The sequence below is a fragment of the Pleurodeles waltl genome, chromosome 5 (genome assembly GCF_031143425.1).
Source record: "Pleurodeles waltl isolate 20211129_DDA chromosome 5, aPleWal1.hap1.20221129, whole genome shotgun sequence".
Lineage (NCBI taxonomy): Eukaryota > Metazoa > Chordata > Amphibia > Caudata > Salamandridae > Pleurodeles > Pleurodeles waltl.
In genome coordinates this window covers 905871832-905889585 of record NC_090444.1, presented here as the reverse complement: position 1 = coordinate 905889585, position 17754 = coordinate 905871832, and the positions used below count along the sequence as shown (strand labels likewise).

Here is a 17754-nt window from a genome sequence, read left to right as displayed (position 1 = left end):
GAGCTGCACTGAACTAGTATTGCCAGCAGCGGTGATATTACTAGATGCTGCTACGGCATTTGATTCTATTGAATGGGGATATAGGATCGCTGTCTTGACAAACATGGGGATTTCGGAGATAATCCTGCATTGGATCAAACTTTCATATACTGAGCCAACAGCTAGGCTATAATAATGGGCATACATCGGAGGCCTTCCCCGTCGGCAGGGGGACACAACAGGGGTGTCCCTTATCACCACTGCTTTTCGCGCTTGAACCGCTGGCATGTATAGTACGGTACAGACAATCTGAATCCGCCCTGAAGTTCCGACTGCATCCTATACTAATCTCCCTCTACGCAGACGATATGGTCATACATGTCCAAGATCCACATGTCCATCTCTGACCAGTAATCAGAGAATATATCAGATTCAAGTGATACACTGGACTAAGTATCAACTGGGCAAAGTTGGTTATAGTCTCCCTCATGCCCGGCTCTACGGAGTGCCCACTGAAGTATCCTTTAAAGTGGCAGAGTGACCCAGTGAAATATTTGGGGGGGTGGGGCACATAGAAACCCTGCCCTGGCGATTCATCAGAACTATGGCAGAGCGATATCTACTCTAGAAGACCACGTTGTGAGATGGCAGCGCTTCCGTTGTCACTGGCAGACAGATTGGCGATTAGTAAAATGGTGGTGTTGCCAAAATGTTTATATTTATTTATAAACACACCTATTGTTTTACCACTAACTTTCTTCTGCAAACTTAAAACGCACCCCTTGGCTTTGATTTGGGCTTCGACACAGTCAGGTTATATAAATATGGGCTACAGGATAATGGCAAATGCATGCGTTGCGGGGGGCAGGAGATGACTTGATGCATCTCGCCTGGCATTGTAAACTTGTGGGCCGATATAGGGTACAAGTTACAGAAGCTCTTGCAGAAATGATTTTAGAACCAGTTAAACTCAATCCCAGGATATGCCTTCTCGGATGGGTGAAAGATTTTTGCCCACTCCATTGTAAATTTGTGGCAATAGCGCTGCTCCTGGCAAAGAAGAGAGTTGCACTACATGGGGGGCTCCTGAGCGGCGCTGGAACAAAGAAACTGGTTACGTATCATGTCATATTGCCAATCCCAGTTGAGCTGTATGGGCTACCAGGGTTCCTGAAGTATTGAGTTGTAAAATGTAATCCTGTATATCAATTAATGCATGGTGCATTTGGAAATGTTTGATGACTTATGTGCAATTTACACTGTTTTTCATATTTCCTGCAATGTTTGCTTTAATAAAATATAAAAAATTAAATTAAAAAAAAGGTGACATCATACACAATGTACACCACTTCAAATGTGTGACCAAGAAGATAAGAGGCAAAACAGAGAGTAATTTTACTCACTTCTACATCCAAGTCACCTCCTCCAGCCTTGCGGGAATATTTTAGAGCACCTCAACTCAGATATGAGGGAGGCTGCTGGTAGAGGTCCAGTTGGATTTTTCTTTTTGTACCTTTTTTTTCTAATCCTTATTTACCTTCCGTTGCTTTACTTCAAAGGGAGGGGGGGGAGAGGGGGGAGGAGCTAGAGATCTTACCAACTGCTCGCAGCCCGTCTCCAATATATCACCCCTATCTAAGAATTTATACCGCCTACAATGAGTTATGAATTATAGCGGCAACCTTGGAAGTATATATAATCATAGGATCATACCGAGCCTTACCTATCCATACCTTCACCAATCCCCAACCATCGTTTCAATGGATTCCAAAACCTCTTTTTCTTACAATCCCTACCCGTGTCTAACTTAAAAGTATATCTTAAGCAATCTTTCCAATCTGCAAAGGTAGGGGGAACAGTACTAATCCATTTCCTACATATCTCCCTTCTTGCAACAAGCATCATATAAAATAGCAGTTTTGATGAGGTCCAGTTGTATTGAAAATATTCTCAAGAGGGCTTGGTCAACCCAGGTATTAGGCTGTTATCTTGACTTTAAGAGTGATATTCCTAAAGAACACACCAGATGTGACCTAAATTGCTGCACAGCAGGTAATATCCAAAGGAACATCTTGTTGAAAGATTACATAAAGCAAAATCTTTCAAACAAGAAACATTTAGCAAAAGTAAAACAGAGTAAAATTATTAACTATTTACTCAGACAACAATAAAATAAAATTAAATAATAGGTTAATAGGTTAACTTATATGTCTTCAATGAAAAGAAACAAAAACATTATTTTTTGTTTTGGGTAGTCATTTGGTGCCAAGGCAGATGGTGAGCTCCGACGAGAAGGTGAGGGGGTCCAAAAAAAAGCATCATTACAGATTAAGGAATGGTGCAGCTCACAATGTACACAGAGCAAGATATTTGTTACTGTCGAGGAGTACTTGACTCCAGAAGCAGAACTGAGTTGCTATCCCCAACTGAGTTCAACCTCTCCAACTGACCAACAATTCAGAGGCATGAGGATTCTCTCTTATGGGTAAGAAAAGTAAGGTCCAAGAAACATAAGAGTTACAGGCCAAGGATATTCATGAATATCTGGCACGAAAAAATGCTACATATAAAATTATCTATGCACAGCTCTCTTAATGTTACATGACACTAACCTTACAGAGTGTGCTCCAAAACAGTAACCCACTACCACAAAGTAACACAAGAAAGAAAACTAAACCGTGGTGTGATAAGTAATCCTTTACCAAATGCCCAACAATTCATGGAACATAATACAAATTAATCAGTAAGATAATTACATATATTGATCTACTCTACTATGATGCACAGAAGACCTCTGGCATAGATCTAGGGCAGCAACATTAAAGAACATCTAAAAATGTGCCCTCAATATTCCCAGTTGCCATGGGACGTTCGTCCCGGTCACAGCCTAAGAAGCATTAGGTGGTCACAGTGTTCTTTGGTGCAGTACTGTTTCAGGCTGTAGTTTATATCTGGCAATGGTCATGCCGAGATTCCATTGTGGTTGAGTCTCATAAACTGGTATTGTCAGGTGTTTGCTCGCCAAAGGCTGTAACAGGTACCCAGAACAGCACTAAAAATCCCCTATTTCTGTAGTCTTGTATGAATTATGAACTATATGTGTTTAGAGTCAATAAATATTATCATTTTGAATATTAGTTTTTTTAGACTTTTTTTTGCACAGTCTGCACGTTATTCAGCTTTATATCCTATGACGGGAATATCTAGTGTTGGTCTGTCTTCTTGACCCGGTCCCCTTGGTGCGCTTAGGTGTATCTCTCACTATTGTTTTTTTGTTGTTGCAGGAACCATGCCTAAAATATGGCTGATACTTCACTAATGGAAGTTATGGTGGAGTGGAGGGTCATAGTGTGCAAAGGAACCAGACTAGGTACATTTCAACTGGGTCACGATCGGTTTTACCGAAGTAAAGGTGTGACAACTTACAGATACTCTCTAGGGCTGGATGATTGGCTAGACTCGGGGACTATTTTGGGGCAGTCTCCTGGGTACTGACTGTCTCCTGGGGAACTAGCAAGGTGGATTCCAAACTAACAGTGATAGAGACAAACGTTTGTCAACTTCACCAATTTGGGGAAGGTTCTGCAGATATAATTTCCCATAAATATTTTGTGAAGCTGACAACCTCTGCATCTTTACTACAGGAGTAATAATATTCCAGATCTTACCAATCATGTGCACTCACTCCTAGGTCCCCTCCTGGTCTTGTTGAGCCCACAGTCAACCCAGTAAGCCCCTTCAGCCAGGAATCATGCATGGTGAAAGCCCTTCTGGGACATGGTACACCAATTCCCATCCCCAAGAGAGAAACCCCGCTATCATTGGACGGGGGTGGAGGGGCAAGGTCAAACTGGATCCTGGTATGGTACACTAGATTTGTAGACTCCACTTAAGACCAAACAAACCAAGTCAGTCAAATACTCCTGCACACAATTCAAGAATCATTTTCAGAATTAGTCGCATTCTCGCTGATCTCAAGCCTGCCCTGCTCACATGGCGCACGGAGGCCAGCATCCAGCACATGATTGTCGCTTGACAGGTAGACTAGTTAAGGTTGGTGGCAAAGGATTAAGCACCAGCCAGGCTAAAATCAAACTAAAACAAGACCCATTATTTGAATATAAAGAATCCATGTACATAAGACTTCAGCTATAATGTGATTTATCTAGTGCAAAACTCTGCTATGAAGCACTTAACTGATTTACAACTGGGTCTGCACTATATACACCTTTGACTCATCCAAAACTCTTCCTGCTACTATGATCTCCCTAACCCTTTCCACAGACTCTTCCCTCCTCCATCTCTCCTTTAGTCATCCCAAGCTTCATCCTATTACTATAACCTCCCAACTAACACTTCTGGATTCTTCCCTCCTCTATCCCTCCATTATTCTAGTCAATCCAACTAACAAACTCACATATCCTCTGCTCAAATTGACTCATAATAATACTAAAACTGTACTCATATTTCCCTATACTAATCCACCACTAATTCCTCTTGGGTTCCAGAGTAACGTGGTAGTCGCCAAAAAGCGCTTTTGACGCCTTGTCAGGAGTAGTAAGTGCCATATAAATACTATTACAATACAATATTACAATACAATATAATTCCATAATACACATTTATGTTATCTCAATGAAGACAATCGGCCTACATAAATTTTTTAAGTTTCTACGGTGACCACATACTAAGCTGATGCATAGTCATTTTAATACATTCAAGACTATTTTCCTATCTTTCTGGTACATAGGTTATCAGAGAACTCTGAAAATGTGTTGGTTGTTACCTTCTCCATTTCACTGCTATATCAAACATATCTCTCCACTGCATAAGCCTGGTTTTTCCATTCATTCGAACTTTAGAATTCATCCATGTTCGCTGCAGGGCTTGCATTATTTCCAATGTTGCAAGACCCATTGCTAAAAAACAAACAGAATTAAAATAGATCTGCGTGCCCTTATATATTGACTGTACAACACGTGCCAAGCTTAGCAGATGAATGTGTTTAAAAATTAGCATAAAAATGGCAGGTCTAAAATGTATTTAATGCACCACACAAATATTTAAAGAGATTATAATGCTTAACGGAGTATTCTTCTGAGGATCTCGACTGAAGAATGGACTGATATGCATGCCACCAATGTCCAATAGGGGAATGTCTACACCCAGATACCAAGATAGGCAAATGAGGGTGGGGGATTGCCATGCGGCTAGAAATAACATCTCCAGGCAGTATTACTGTACCTATATCCAGTTTATACAAGTGAATCGCAGAAGAATCAAGAATAAAAGAGGAATAGTCTCTCAGGGCTACAATCTGCATGGAGCTACGCTCTCATTTATCACCTGCCTCTCGGGGGAGATCTTCAGGGTGCAGAAGAGTTTGTAGGCTAGCGGACCGCAAAGTTTTACACTTCCCCCATGTCGCAGGAGTCAGAGGCAGGCTGCAATTGCAGCCAAGCCTCACACAAATTTACTGGCTGGATTGTCAGGCTGCTAGAATGGGGCCCAGTGTTTCTGCACCTGGGACATCTGTGTTGCCGAGCAGAGTGGTATTCCGCCCTAGGACACCACTCTAGCTAACTGGCTTTCAGGGCATAATAAGGCGTTTAAGGCTCAATTAAGTCTGAATACTTGATTTAATAACATCTCCTCACTGAATGGATACTACGTTTGGGAGTTATGCTGAGGGGTTCAATATTTAACATTTTTATTCTGCAATATGATACAGTTTAAGCAGATATGGGCAGATTCAGAAATATAATCTTTTTTTCAAAACAATTTTGCCATTTAAGGAACCTTTGTATTTCTCAAATATTAGAATATAATGCTGCCTGTTTTATTGCAGCAGGCACGGGTAAGAAGACTGAAACTATTGACAAGCAACCTTTATCAAAAAAGGACCATCCCTTCATTTTAGATGACCGGGAAATTAAATGTGATCAGAATGTAAGTGTTGTGCTCATAAGACTGCAAATGTTTCTATGGTACTTTACAATGTGTATTTAACTGACAAAAAATATTTTATATTTGTTTTAGATTCCAATTAAACACTACTCTAAAGATGTACCCTTCTAATAATGTTCGGCTTATGGATGATTTAAATGCCTGACTTGGGAGAGGCAGGTGGGAGGTAGAGATATACCAGTCTTTTAAAATAAAAAGCAACAGTATAGGACTTCCTGCCTCACTGCATTACAAACTAAAAGGAGGCCATTTAATTGTTCTCATGACAACATATGGCCTCATCTGTAGTAAAGATAGGTCGTCCATTCATAAAATTAAAGCCATTAAGTTTCAGTCTGAGCTCAACTACTGACTATTTTCTATTGTGTTATACGTGTTAACGGTGGATGGTTTCAAGTCTTTAGTGTGGCTTCAAAGTGATCATTAACACTTGATGTCAAGGACAAGCCTGAATGTGATTTCCAGGCAGACAATTATGATTATCAGCCGATGACTACAGGTGAGGTCACCGGCACTCATTTTTTGGGGACCAGCACTTACTTTTCGTCATTAGACTTTGACCTAAAACAAGAGAGAGAAAAACAAAAGTAGAAACTGGGAAAGAAGAGAGAGACTGAAAAAGGTGACATAGGAAGAAAACTGGGATGAAAAGGAAACAAAAGTAGTGAAACAAAGGGTCAATAAGGGTATGCCAGTGGAATTAAGAGTCATGATGTGGAATAAAGATTACACACCGTTGGTATACCATAATCAAGACATCCACCAGGACCAGCTGTGGTAGCTTCTGAGAAACATATTGGGCAGGGTGCCCTTATTAGCTTACAAACTAAGCACAGATGTTGATTAGAAAAAGAGATCAGGTTTGCAACGGTTCTAAACTGCAAAGCAAAATCAATTTTACTTATTCGGTATTGAAGACATCATCAATTCCAGAATAGTATAAGATTTTACTGTTTATTAACTTAAACCACTCTGTACAAAAGGGGATTATAGGTGGTTTGTTAATCAGGGTATCAAGATCCCTCTGCAATTAATAAAATAAAATACACTTTTTGCTTAGTAAGGACATCATATGTTTGTAGCCAAACATAAATGTAAATTTTGTCCATGTGGGTGGGATTTATGCATGACAGATTTGTTTCAGATTTGCTTGCCTACTGGTCTTATGTGAATTTGAAATTTTGTTGGCCTACCGGTATCTTACCAAATTCACAACCAGTATTACAATCCTGATCTGTAAAAAGTCATTCAAACATTCTCCAGTATCTTTTCGTATATGCACATTTTACTAGAATGTATAGGGCAACAGTTACATAGGTTTCAGTAACTCTCAACTATTTTTTAAATACAATTCAAGTACGATGTAGCACAAGATTTCCTATTTACATCTCTTAAAAGTGTTTAATTGGCATTTTTGTCTCTAAACGAGAGTGCAAAATGATCTCCAAAGCCGTTTCAAGGAAGGGCAGTCTTTTTTTTTTTTGAAGAATGTCATCTTTTCAGTAAGGCAAGCTGAGAAAGTTATTTAACCTGTTTGTTAACTTTTGTAAAACCTTCCAATTCTGCAGGCTTTGTTTCCCTAGCAGTAGGTTCCTTTCAGAATCCAAAGTCTAATAAGAGTTTCTTTGAGCATTTACATTCTCAAAATATCATTGAAAATCTCATTTTTTTCATCCACTTCTATTGGTTCTCACAGAATCAGTGTAACTTTACTTGCCACTATGTGTAAAAAAAAAAAATATATATATATTTTAGGACATCTGAATAACATATGATCGTAGCCACCCATGTTTCTACTACAATTCAAACATGTATTCGAGGACACTGATTTCATTTACTTCATTTTATGGGTGTCTAGTAAAGGCTCTATCGCGTTTTTTACTGGGCTAGTCTACTATGCATGTCTACCAATATAGCAATGCTTTACTTGCTGGGAGACAAGAGGGTTTGCTTATTATTTTCTCTGTGATTTGGAAAAGTAAGCAATACATTGCGAGGGGAAGCTTAGCTAGAAATTGTTCTACTATGAGCCAGTCTTTCTAATTGCCTTACTGCATAGAGCACACTAAACATCAAAAACAATACTACTATGTCCATTACAGCTTAAACAGGGTCGCTATTTGACCCAGTATCAATGAATTTTAGCACATCACCCCAAAATAATAATTCACTGTTAAAAGGATTATCTTCAGATACTGAGCGAAGCAAACCCTTTTCTGAATTACAAGGATGATCTGGTCACAATACCTCCACCCTCACCCCCCCACCACAGGTCTATAAAAGGCTAATTCTATTTTAGGACTGAAGCGAGGATTATGCTATATTTTCCGTCCTTCATTTTGACTCCAGCAGCTTCAACATTTCACCCAAAAAAAAAAAAAACTATCTTTCTCAAGAACCACCGGGAAAGGAAGTCAACCAATTCAACCAAGTAGCACACTTAATGTCCTTAACAGTCCTTGTCTGTCCTCTATGTTGCACTTTAGTGCTCCAATCGCAGCGTTTCGCTGTAATAGGACCGCTGTAGCACAGTATTGACAGCCACACAATAGTGGGCACTCCAGGGCAACTTTTCACTTGCGAGCACACAAAGCACATCTCGCTGCTCCCGACAGGCGCTTGGTACTGGTTATAACAAGTTCCAGGGCGGCCTAGGTGCATCAGCCCTGCCTCCTGTCCAGCCTGCAAGCCTATACACCCCCACAGGGGGCTGTAAAATCTATATTTGCGGTGCAGACACCCAATGCAGTCAAGCCAGTACCATTAAGTTTGTGGTCTCACTTGCAGATTTTTTCTGGTTGCCCAATCCTTTTCTCTTGGAGTATGCTTGGTGACGCAAGGGCAAGGCTCAGGCCTATTACCCTCCAATACTTCCAGTCAGGGTGTACTTGCCCCCGGGCTTGACCCAACTAGTGTTTCTGACATGCCAAATCCCAGTTGGTTGTACTCCAGCGCTACATTTACACTACATCCAGTAGTATCTTCATTTCGCCTGACTCACAATGCAGGAGATTGACCAGGAGTACGTGGAGGAGGAGAAGTCTATTTCCATCTTTTGCCTGGATGATGATCTTTGTGAAGCAGTGGACGATTCCATCCGCCAGGCTGTGGCCTCTGCCAGTGAGCCCCTGGGGAGGAGTCTTACGGAGCTAGCCTGTGCAGGCCCGATGCCCTTTAACGTGTGACCTTGACTTGTCCTGCGCTCGAGGCCCACTTCAACTGGTGCGCCACAGTGCCCCTATCCTGCCCCAGCGGCCACCAAAGTGCAAGCAGTCATTAAGGGTTGATCTCGGTGCCTCTAAAGGCCTTTTTGCCCCGCTCATGTCCTAACATGGGAGAAAGGCGACCTCTTGGCTGCTTCGGGGTCCACCCTGAGCATTCCTCTTTTGTCTCCCGATTCTCCTGGGGATGGTGACTATTCCCACATGGACTCCAACGAGGAGGTGGGTAAGTCTATGTCAGGCTTCACCTTTTCGCAGGAGTGAAATGGACACAATATCATTTCCTGTTTCCCTGCAAATCAAGCAGACCCCCACCGGACGAAGGGATGAAGCTTGATCAAGGCAGACACAAGCCTCCTACTTGAGACATCCGGGTTGTCTTTCAGCTTCTAGAAAATAACTAACATGACGTTAGAGGTTAGAACATTTTCAAATATGGTTTTCCATAATTATATGACCCACCCCTGCATACTTTACATCCCTTCCTCCTGGCAGGTAGATGATTCCTTGTTGGCTGAAAATTTACTATTTCTATGAAACAGAACTGTAATTTCAGGAGAACTTATTAATAGGGTGTATCAGATCCCAATTATTGAAACAGAATCATATCCAGCAAGCTCAAATTCAGTTCATTGAATGTATTTCTTATGCGGGTAACACAGAGTCCTAAGATAAGATGTCAACGCGTTTCGCCTTCTACTGGACAAAAAGTATATATATATTGGGTTTTTTCCACATACATACATATGGAAAATGTCACTTACCCAGTGTACATGTGTTTGTGGCATGTTCTGCTGCAGATTCGCATGTTGTGCATTAGTCCACCATCTAGTGTTGGGCTCGGAGTGTTGCAAGTTGTTTTACTTCAAAGAAGTGTTTTTCGGGTCACAGGATCGAGTGACTCCTCCTCTTCGGTTCCACTGCGCATGGGCATCGACTCCATTGTTAGATTGTTTTCCCGCAGAGGGTAAAGGAAAGAGCGATAGAGTATATAGGTATTAAGTAAGAGATTTCCATGCAAATGTAAATGTATATGCATATGTACAAATGTTTGTAACTTAAACTACAGGCTACCGGGGAGGTGGGAGGGTGCATGTGAATCTGCAGCGGAACATGCCACGAACAGATGTACACTGGGTAAATGACATTTTCCGTTCGATGGCATGTGTAGCTGCAGATACACATACTGTGCATAGACTACAAAGCAGTTTGTCCTCTTAATTAGCGATGGTCAGCCTGTAGGAGTTGAAGTTGTTTGAAATAATGTTCTTAGAACAGCTTGACCTACTGTGGCTTGTTGTTGTGATAATATGTCTACACAGTAGTGTTTTGTGAATGTATGTGGTGTTGACCATGTAGCTGCTTTACATATTTGAGCTATTGGTATATTCCCTAAGAAAGCCATTGTTACACCTTTCTTCATGTAGAATGTGCTTTGGGAGTAACTAAAAGCTGTCTTTTTGCTTTAATATAGCATGTTTGGATGCACCTTACAATCCATCATGCTAACCCTTGTTTTGATATAGGATTGCATGTATGTGGTTTTTAGAAAGCTACAAATAGTTGTTTAGTCTTTCTGAACAGTTGTGTTCTGTCTATATAGTACATTAAAGCTCTCTTGATGTCTAATATATGTAGAGGTCTTTCTGCCCCACAATCTGGCTGCGGGAAGAAGGCTGGCAGTTCCACTGTTTGATTTATATGAAATGGTGATACAACTTTTGGTAGACATTTTGAATTAGTTCTTAGTACAACTTTATGTTTGTGTACTTAGAAGAATGGTTCCTCAAGAGTAAAAGCTTGGATTTCCCTTACTCTTCGTAAAGAAGTAATTGCCACTAGGAAGGCAACTTTCAATGTTAGAAATTGAATTTGACACGAGTGCATAGGTTCAAATGGTGGTCCCATAAGTCTTGTAAGCACTATATTTAGATTCCAAGAAGGAACTGGTAGTGTTCTGGGTGGAATGATGAGTTGTAAGCCTTACATGAAAGCTTTAATGACAGGAACTCTAAATAAAGAGCTATGTTGTATATTTTGTAAATATGCTGAAATTGCATTAAGATGTATTTTTATTGAAGACAATGCTAAATTTGATTTTTGTAAATTAAGCAAATAACATACAATATCTTGTATTGATGCTGTAAGAGGGTCTATATTTTTAGATTGACAGTAATATACAAATCGTTTCCATTTGTTTGCATAGCACTGCTAGTAGTGGGTTTTCTTGCTTGTTTAATAACTTCCATACATTCTGATGGGAGTTGTAAATATCCAAACTCTATTACCTCAGGAGCCAAATTGCTAGATTGAGTGTCTTGGGATTTGGATGCCTGATTTGACCTCTGTTTTATTTCAACAGATCTGGTCTGGATGGGAGTTTGGAGTGTGGTACTACCGACAGATCTAATAATGTTGTGTACCACGGTTGACGTGCCCATGTTGGTGCTATGAGTATCATGTTGAGTGAAGTTTGACGCAACTTGTTGACTAGAAACGGAAGGAGTGGGAGAGGGGGAAAAGCATATGCAAATATCCCTGACCAATTGATCCATACAGCATTGCCCTTGGATAGGTGATGTGGGTGTCTGGATGCGAAGTTTTGGCATTTTGTGTTTTCGCTTGTTGCGAACAGGTCTATGTTTGGTGTTCCCCACTTTATAAAGTATTTTTGAAGTAGTTGAGGATGAATCTCCGATTCGTGAGTTTGTTGGTGATTTCTGCTGAGGATATCTGCCAACTGATTGTCTATCCCTGGAATGTATTGTGCCAATAGATACATTTGGTTGTGGATTGCCCATTTCCACATTTTCTAGGCTAGAAGGGACAGTAGGGATGAATGTGTCCCTCCCTGTTTGTTGAGATAATACATGGTTGTCATGTTGTCTTTTTTGATAAGAACATTCTTCTGTGTGAAAAGAGGCTGAAAAGCTTTGAGTGCTAGAAAGACAGCTAATAGCTCCAAGTGGTTTATGGGTAGCTGTTTGTGTTTGACATCCCATTGCCCTCGACTGTTGTGATTGTTTAGGTGAGCTCCCTAACCAATCAATGATGCATCTGTTGTAATTATGGTCTGAGGCACAGGGTCTTGAAAAGGCCACCCTTTGTTTAGATTTGTGGAATTCCACCACTGAAGGGACATGGATATTTGGCGGTCTATCAACACTAGATCTTGGAGTTGACCATGTGCCTGTGACCATTGTTGTGCAAGGCACTGTTGTAAGGGCCGCATGTTTAGTCTTGCATGTGGAACAATTGCAATACATAATGACACCATTCCTAAAATGTTCATGACAAATCTGACAGTGTATTGTTGATTTGTTTGTATTTGTGTGACTATATTTTGGAAAGCTTGTATCCTTTGTGTATTTGGATGTGCTAGAGCTTGTTGAGTATTTAGTATTGCACCCAAATACTGTTGTATTTGTGAAGGCTGAAGGTGTGATGTTTGGTAGTTTATTGAGTAGCCTAGTGTGTGTAAGGTTTGTATCACATAATGCATATGATTTTGGCATTGTGTATGACTGCTTGATTTTATTAGCCAACCGTCTAGATATGGAAAGACATGTATATGGTGTCTTCTTATGTAGGCTGCCACTACTGCCAAGCACTTTGTGAATACCCTTGGCGCTGTTGTTATTCCAAAGGGTAACACTTTGAATTGGTAGTTTTTCCCTGAATGACAAACCTGAGGTATTTTCTGTGTGCAGGATGGATGGGTATGTGAAAATACGTATCCTTGAGGTCTAAGGCTGTCATGAAATCTTGTTGTGTAGTAGTGGGATGACATCCTGTAAAGTTACCATGTAAAAATGGTCTGACAGGACGTAAAGATTGAGGGGCCTGAGGTCTAATATTGGCCTGAGGGTGGCATCTTATTTTGGGAATTAGAAAGTATAGTGAATAAACTCCTGTTCCTATTGAGACTGTGGAACCAATTCTATTCCTTGTTTGAGTAGTAGAGATTGGACCTCTTCTTGTAACAGAATTGTGTGTTCTGTGGATAGTTTGTATAACCTTGGTGGAATATTTGGAAGAGTGTTTATCAATTCTAGGCAATAGCCATTGCGGATAATTGATAGAACCCAGTTGTCTGTGGTAATATTTTGCCAATTTGTGTGGAACTGCTGTAGTCTTCCCCCCACAGGAGAGGTGTGGAGTGGAATGGAATGAGGGAAGTCACTGTTTTGGGTGCTGTGGAGGCTGCTTAGATGCCTGGAATTTCCCTCTATTTTGGGGGTATTGTCCTCTATATGTGCCCCTAAAACTAACACGTTGGTACTGTGGTTGGGTAGGTTTGGTTTTGTCTGAGAGGTTGATGCTTCTGAGGGCTGTGTTCTGAAACCACCTTGAGACTGAGGTTTACGAAATGACGCACTTTATGGTGCAGAGTAGAGTGCGCCCATTGCTTTTGATGTGTCAGAGTCTTTTCGTAATTTTCAATCACTGTGTCCACTTCTGGCCCAAAAAGATGTTTTTTGACGAATGGCATGTTCAACACAGCCTGCTGTATTTCTGTCTTGAATCCAGAAGATCGGAGCCATGCATGTCTACTTTTAGTGACTGCTGTGTTGACACTCCCAGCAGCGGTATCTGCTGCATCTAGGGCTGATCTTATTTGGTTGTTTGTAATGGTTTGCCCTTCCCCCACTACCTGTTGTGCCCTTTTCTGGTGTTCTTTGGGGAGATGCTGTATTATATCCTGCATCTCGTTCCAATGGGCTCTGTCATAGTGAGCAAATAATGCTTGTGAGTTGGCTACCCTCCACTGATTTGCTGCCTGGGACTCAACTCTTTTCCCAGCAGCAGCGAATTTCCTGCTTTCTTTATCAGGAGGGGGTGCATCTCCTGATGATGGACTATTTGCCCCCTTCCTGGCAGGCAACAGAATCCGGTGGTACCTGATGGGTGATATAATCAGGGTCAGAGGGTGCAGGTTTGTATTTCTTCTCTATTCTAGGTGTTATGATGTGTGCCTTTTCCGGTTTGTTAAAGACCTGATCTGCATGTTTTACCATGCCTGGGAGCATTGGTACCTAAAATGAGTTGAGGATAATGTGTTGAATTAAAAAATCCTCTTCTAGTGACTCTGTATGCATGGTAACCCCATGATATGCTGCAGCCTTAGCTATAACCTGGGTATAGACACTACTATTCTCAGGTGGTGATGGTTTAGAGGGGTAGCTGTCTGGATCATTACGTGAAATGGGATCAGGGTCATAAAGATCCCATGGATCAACAGTGTCATGTTGTGAGTCATATGAATGAGTGGGCAAATACATTGGTGTAGGGCTGGTGGAAGGAGAGGTAGGAAGGTGGGGAGAATGAGGAGGAGAAGACTGAGGAGGTGGATGGATTCTCCTTCTGCTTTGGCACTTTAGCTGGAGGCTGCATGGTGTCCAATTCCTCGTAGAAAGCTAGCTTCCTCTTTGTTTTTAAAGGAGGTGCTGTAAGAATTCTTCCTGTTTCTTTATGGATGTGGATCCTAGATTGCCTTTCATCCATAATTTCTAGAATTGGTTCTACCTCCAACTCATCTTCAGAGGTTTTGTGGCTTTCTTTAAGTCTGTTCGAAAGTTCATATTCCTCTGTGTACGTTGGTCTTTTCGGCTCCGAAGCATGCTTTTTTGGGATCGAAAAAGATGAGGCGGACGAAGGTTTTAGCTCTGAAACTGGCTTTCTTATTTTCAACTCCGAAAATTGATGTCTACTGGAGTTGGAAACTGAGCTTTTTGTTGTCTCCGAGGTTTTCGGGGGAGTGGCCTTTTTTGGTGCCGAACTGGGAGGTCGGTGACCGACAGTCTTTTTTCGGGCCGAGCCATGACCTTCCGGTAGTGGCGTACCCAAGGCCTTTTGTGCGGGTGCTGGGGCAGATGTACTCACATGCTGTCCGGCTGTGACTGGTCTGTCTTAATCTGATCCCTGCTCAGACTCCGAATCTTGAACTGAGACCGCTGTTTGCATCAGTTCTTCCTCTTCTATGTCAAGGTGTTCCCCGCTCTTTGACGCCATTTTGAGCCTTCTTGCTCTTCGGTCTCCAAGAGTCTTTTTCGATCGGAAGGATCGTCAGGCCTCGCATTTTTCTTACCGATGGTCTGGGGAAAAGCAGAGGTTGCAAACCAGATGCTGGTCTGTGTATGGGTACTTCGCGTGGCACCGAGGACAGAATCGGAAAGGAGTCTGATCCATGAGGCTTTCCATGCGGTCGGCCCAAATAGGCCAGAGTTGGGCGCCTGCGCCCAGAAGGGCAAAGAAAGTTGTTTTCCCGACGGTACTGCTGTGTCTATGGAAGAATATTAACCCAATCGATACAATACCGATGAAAAGAGAGTTTTACAAAGTTTTCCAAATCGAAATCTCGGAGCAAGAGGAAACACGTCCGAACCCGACGGCGGAAAGAAAACAATCTAACAATGGAGTCGATGCCCATGCGAAATGGAACCGAAGAGGAGGAGTCACTCGATCCCGTGACTCGAAAAACACTTCTTCGAAGAAAAACAACTTGTAACACTGCGAGCCCAATACTAGATGGTGGACTAATGCACAGCATGTTTATCTGCAGCTACACATGCCATCAAACATATATACATACATACATATATGGAAAATGTCACTTACCCAGTGTACATCTGTTCGTGGCATGAGACGCTGCAGATTCACATGCTGTGCATATCCCGCCATCTAGTGTTGGGCTCAGAGTGTTACAAGTTGTTTTTCTTCGAAGAAGTCTTTTCGAGTCACAAGATCGAGGGACTCCTCCCATTTCGGCTCCATTGCGCATGGGCATCGACTCCATCTTAGATTGTTTTCCCCGCAGAGGGTGAGGTAGGAGTTGTGTATATAGTAATAGTGCCCATGCAATGGAGTAAGTATGTGTGTACATAATGTGACTAAAAGTCTTTTATTTACAAATTTACAAATGTACAAGTTTAATTTTAATCAACTTATAACGGCTACAGGCTCCCGGGGAGGTGGGAGGGCCCATGTGAATCTGCAGCATCTCATGCCACGAACAGATGTACCGTGGGTAAGTGACATTTTCCGTTCGATGGCATGTGTAGCTGCAGATACACATGCTGTGCATAGACAAGTAAGCAGTTATCTCCCCAAAAGCGGTGGTTTAGCCTGTAGGAGTTGAAGTTGTTTGAAATAATGTTCTTAGTACTGCTTGTCCTACTGTGGCTTGTTGTGTTGTTAACACATCCACGCAGTAATGTTTAGTGAATGTATGAGGCGTAGACCATGTGGCTGCCTTACAGATTTCTGTCATTGGTATATTCCCTAGAAAGGCCTTTGTGGCGCCTTTCTTTCTAGTGGAGTGTGCCTTCGGTGTAATAGGCAGTTCTCTCTTAGCTTTAACATAACAGGTTTGAATACATTTAACTATCCATCTGGCAATGCCTTGTTTGGATATTGGATTTCCTGTATGAGGTTTTTGGTAAGCTACAAACAATTGTTTTGTTTTGCGAAACTGTTTGGTTCTATCAATGTAGTACATTAGAGCTCTTTTTATGTCTAATGTATGGAATGCTCTTTCAGCTACAGAGTCTGGTTGTGGAAAAAACACTGGGAGTTCCACAGTTTGGTTTAAGTGGAACGGTGATATAACTTTTGGCAAAAATTTGGGATTTGTGCGTAGAACCACTTTATGTTTGTGTATTTGTATAAAGGGTTCTTGTATGGTAAAGGCTTGTATTTCACTTACTCTTCTGAGAGATGTGATAGCTATTAGGAAGGCTACTTTCCAAGTTAAGTATTGCATTTCACAAGAGTGCATGGGTTCGAATGGTGGACCCATGAGTCGCATTAATACAATATTGAGGTTCCACGAAGGAACTGGTGGTGTTCTCGGTGGTATGATCCTTTTTAGACCCTCCATAAATGCATTTATGACTGGGATTCTAAATAGTGAAGTTGAATGTGTAATTTGCAGATAAGCAGAAATTGCTGTGAGATGTATTTTAATGGATGAAAAAGCTAACTTCGATTTTTGTAAGTGTAGTAAGTAGCTTACAATGTGTTTAACGGACGTATGTAATGGTTGAATTTGATTATTATGACAGTAATAAACAAATCGTTTCCATTTATTTGCGTAGCAATGTCTTGTAGTAGGTTTTCTAGCCTGTTTGATGACCTCCATACATTCCTGTGTAAGGTCTAGGTGTCTGAATTCTAAGATTTCAGGAGCCAGATTGCTAGATTGAGTGATGCTGGATTCAGGTGTCTGATCTGCTGTTTGTGTTGAGTTAACAGATCTGGTCTGTTTGGTAGTTTGATATGAGGCACTACTGACAGGTCTAGTAGTGTTGTGTACCAAGGTTGTCGTGCCCAAGTTGGTGCTATTAGTATTAGTTTGTTTACTAGATACGGAATGAGTGGGAGAGGGGGAAAAGCGTAAGCAAATATCCCTGACCAACTCATCCATAACGCATTGCCTTTGGAGTGAGGCTGTGGGTACCTGGATGCGAAGTTTTGGCATTTCGTGTTTTCTTTTGTTGCGAATAGGTCTATTTGCGGTGTTCCCCATTTTTGGAAGTAGGTTTGTAGTATCTGGGGATGAATCTCCCATTTGTGGATCTGTTGGTGA

General features: G+C 41.5%; 1 protein-coding gene across 3 annotated transcripts in view; it reads right to left on the bottom strand.

The window, feature by feature from the left end:
- TTC13 (tetratricopeptide repeat domain 13) overlaps positions 1–17754 on the bottom strand; it is an 815569-nt gene that overhangs the window by 413542 nt on the left and 384273 nt on the right. For all 3 annotated transcript variants that reach the window (XM_069235032.1, XM_069235030.1, XM_069235031.1), the window contains exon 14: positions 4766–4898. In XM_069235032.1, the coding sequence (XP_069091133.1) occupies positions 4766–4898 (133 nt within the window). The remainder of the gene's footprint in view (positions 1–4765; positions 4899–17754) is intronic.